The sequence below is a fragment of the Penaeus monodon genome, chromosome 3 (genome assembly GCF_015228065.2).
Source record: "Penaeus monodon isolate SGIC_2016 chromosome 3, NSTDA_Pmon_1, whole genome shotgun sequence".
Lineage (NCBI taxonomy): Eukaryota > Metazoa > Arthropoda > Malacostraca > Decapoda > Penaeidae > Penaeus > Penaeus monodon.
Genome location: NC_051388.1, coordinates 3,720,764 through 3,723,263, shown reverse-complemented (window position 1 = coordinate 3,723,263; position 2,500 = coordinate 3,720,764). Strand labels below are relative to the sequence as shown.

The following is a 2,500-nucleotide window of genomic DNA, read 5'->3' as shown; positions in this document are numbered from 1 at the left end:
TATGTATACAGGTTATAGGCATGTGGATTTAAATAGAGCGTCGGGATAAAGTTTATATTTAAGCTTGAATTGTGTTTTATAAATTTTGTTCAGTACTTATTATTATTATTATTTTTTTGTTAGTTAAGCGTTTGCGTGATTTATTCTATGCAAGACCTCACTATCTCGCACAATAAGTTGCAAGACCTCAATTTCCCACATAATAAATGATTGATACGCTTTCATTATTTGTTCTGTCACTGTTACTGTTGGTGAATCGTGCCTCCCATAGGCATAGGTGCGAGACACGTATCACGGTGTTACACAATGTGTTAAAGTTATCACAGTAATACATGGAATCAGTGAAATGTTCGTTTCTGTTTACTTAGCTAACTATGATTACATCAAAGAATGCACGATATGGGTTAATATATGTACTCGAATATTATGTAGTAGTTGTTGTTGCACACTATTGACGCGGAGACACCATCAAAGAAAGAGACACCCCGGCGGGCAGGCTGGCGCCCTGTGCCCCTAACGGACTGCTGACCAGGCATGACCGGTCAGCCCGTCCTGTTCACGCGTTGCATCTCTATCATAACCACACATAACCTCAATCATACACTCAGGCAGATTTCACACAGTGGAAATTTCTAGGCTCTCGCCACTTAATTTATATATCTGTAATTGTATTTATATGTGTGTGATGTACTGTGTTAGTGTTTGTTGGTCTCGCGACAATTCTAGCAACCAGCGACTAAAAGGAGATATGTTTGACGGAAAGAAATTTGATCCAGTTAAATACTGAGAGCTTTAAAACAAGTTCTATTAAGAATAGAAAAATGAATAATTTTCACCCAAAGAATGGTAAGAGTGACACGCTGCTAGTGTCAGGTCTTCGGTTTGTCATTCCACATAACTATGGACAGTATTGGTATAGAAAAAAAATTAATGGTTAATTCTCCTTTTTCCAGATGGCCGACGAAACAATGGGAGAGGATGTGGAGACCTTCGCGTTCCAGGCGGAGATCGCTCAGTTGATGTCCCTGATCATCAACACCTTCTACAGCAACAAGGAGATCTTCCTGCGAGAGCTGATCTCGAACTCGTCCGACGCCCTCGACAAGATCCGCTATGAGTCCCTCACGGATCCTTCCAAAATCGAGAACTGCAAGGACCTCTATATCCGCATCGAATCCGACAAGGAAAACCGCACCTTCACCATCATTGACACTGGCGTCGGCATGACCAAGGCTGATCTGGTAAACAACCTGGGTACCATCGCCAAGTCTGGCACCAAGGCCTTCATGGAGGCGCTGCAGGCTGGCGCTGATATCTCGATGATTGGTCAGTTCGGCGTGGGCTTCTACTCAGCCTACCTGGTGGCCGACAAGGTCGTCGTGACCTCCAAGCACAACGACGACGACCAGTACACTTGGGAATCTGCTGCAGGAGGCTCTTTCACCGTTCGTCCAGAGAAGAGTGAGTGGCTATGAAAGTCGTGTGGTCGCTAATGATATCTTTCACTCTTTGTCAATTAATCGAAGCGGAAAAGTCTTCAGATTTCGCCGAAGTTCCTCGAGATTTATGTTCCCTTTCTCCTTTCCTTCCACAGACGACGTAATTCCACGCGGCACCAAGATCACACTGTACCTGAAGGAGGACCAGACGGAGTACGTTGAGGAAAGGAGGATCAAGGAGGTGGTGAAGAAGCACTCGCAGTTCATTGGCTATCCAATCAAACTTCTGGTTGAAAAGGAACGAGATAAGGTATACCTATTTCTAATACTTAATTTCATGATAGATAAGAAATTATGAAAATATGTTATAAAAACCATGTATTCACTTTTCCGCTTTCCCTTTTTTCGTACGCTAAGATCAATGTTCTTTTTAACAGATTGTTCCTGATGAAGACGAAGACGAGGAAGGCAAGGAGAAGAAGGAAGAGGAGGAAGACAAGGCTGACAAGCCCAAGGTAGAGGACGTCGGTGCTGACGAAAGTGCTGACAGCCTCCTTGCTAAGGCCAAGAAGACCAAGACGATCAAGGAAAAATACACTGAAGACGAGGAGCTCAACAAGACCAAGCCTCTGTGGACCCGAAACGCAGACGACATCTCAGTGGAGGAGTACGGAGAGTTCTACAGGTCCCTGACCAACGACTGGGAGGACCACCTGGCCGTGAAGCACTTCAGCGTGGAGGGCCAGTTGGAATTCCGTGCCCTCCTCTTCGTGCCGCGCCGCGCCCCCTTCGACCTGTTCGAGAACAGGAAGCAGAAGAACAAGATCAAGCTGTACGTGCGTCGCGTGTTCATCATGGACAACTGCGAGGAGCTTATCCCAGATTACCTCAACTTCATGACGGGCGTCGTCGACTCCGAGGATCTGCCTCTCAACATCTCTCGTGAGATGCTGCAGCAGAACAAGATCCTTAAGGTCATCAGGAAGAACTTGGTGAAGAAGGCGCTGGAGCTCTTCGAGGAGCTGATGGAAGACAAGGACTCCTTCAAGAAGTTCTATGAC

At 45.7% G+C, this 2,500-nt stretch overlaps 1 protein-coding gene across 1 annotated transcript in view; it reads left to right on the top strand.

The window, feature by feature from the left end:
* LOC119590681 (heat shock protein HSP 90-alpha-like) overlaps nucleotides 1–2,500 on the top strand; it is a 4,742-nt gene that overhangs the window by 855 nt on the left and 1,387 nt on the right. Inside the window, exons 2-4 of the mRNA XM_037939370.1 lie at nucleotides 954–1,461; nucleotides 1,595–1,749; nucleotides 1,877–2,500. The exon at nucleotides 1,877–2,500 is cut by the window's right edge and continues 402 nt beyond it. Coding sequence (XP_037795298.1) covers nucleotides 954–1,461; nucleotides 1,595–1,749; nucleotides 1,877–2,500 — 1,287 coding nt within the window. The remainder of the gene's footprint in view (nucleotides 1–953; nucleotides 1,462–1,594; nucleotides 1,750–1,876) is intronic.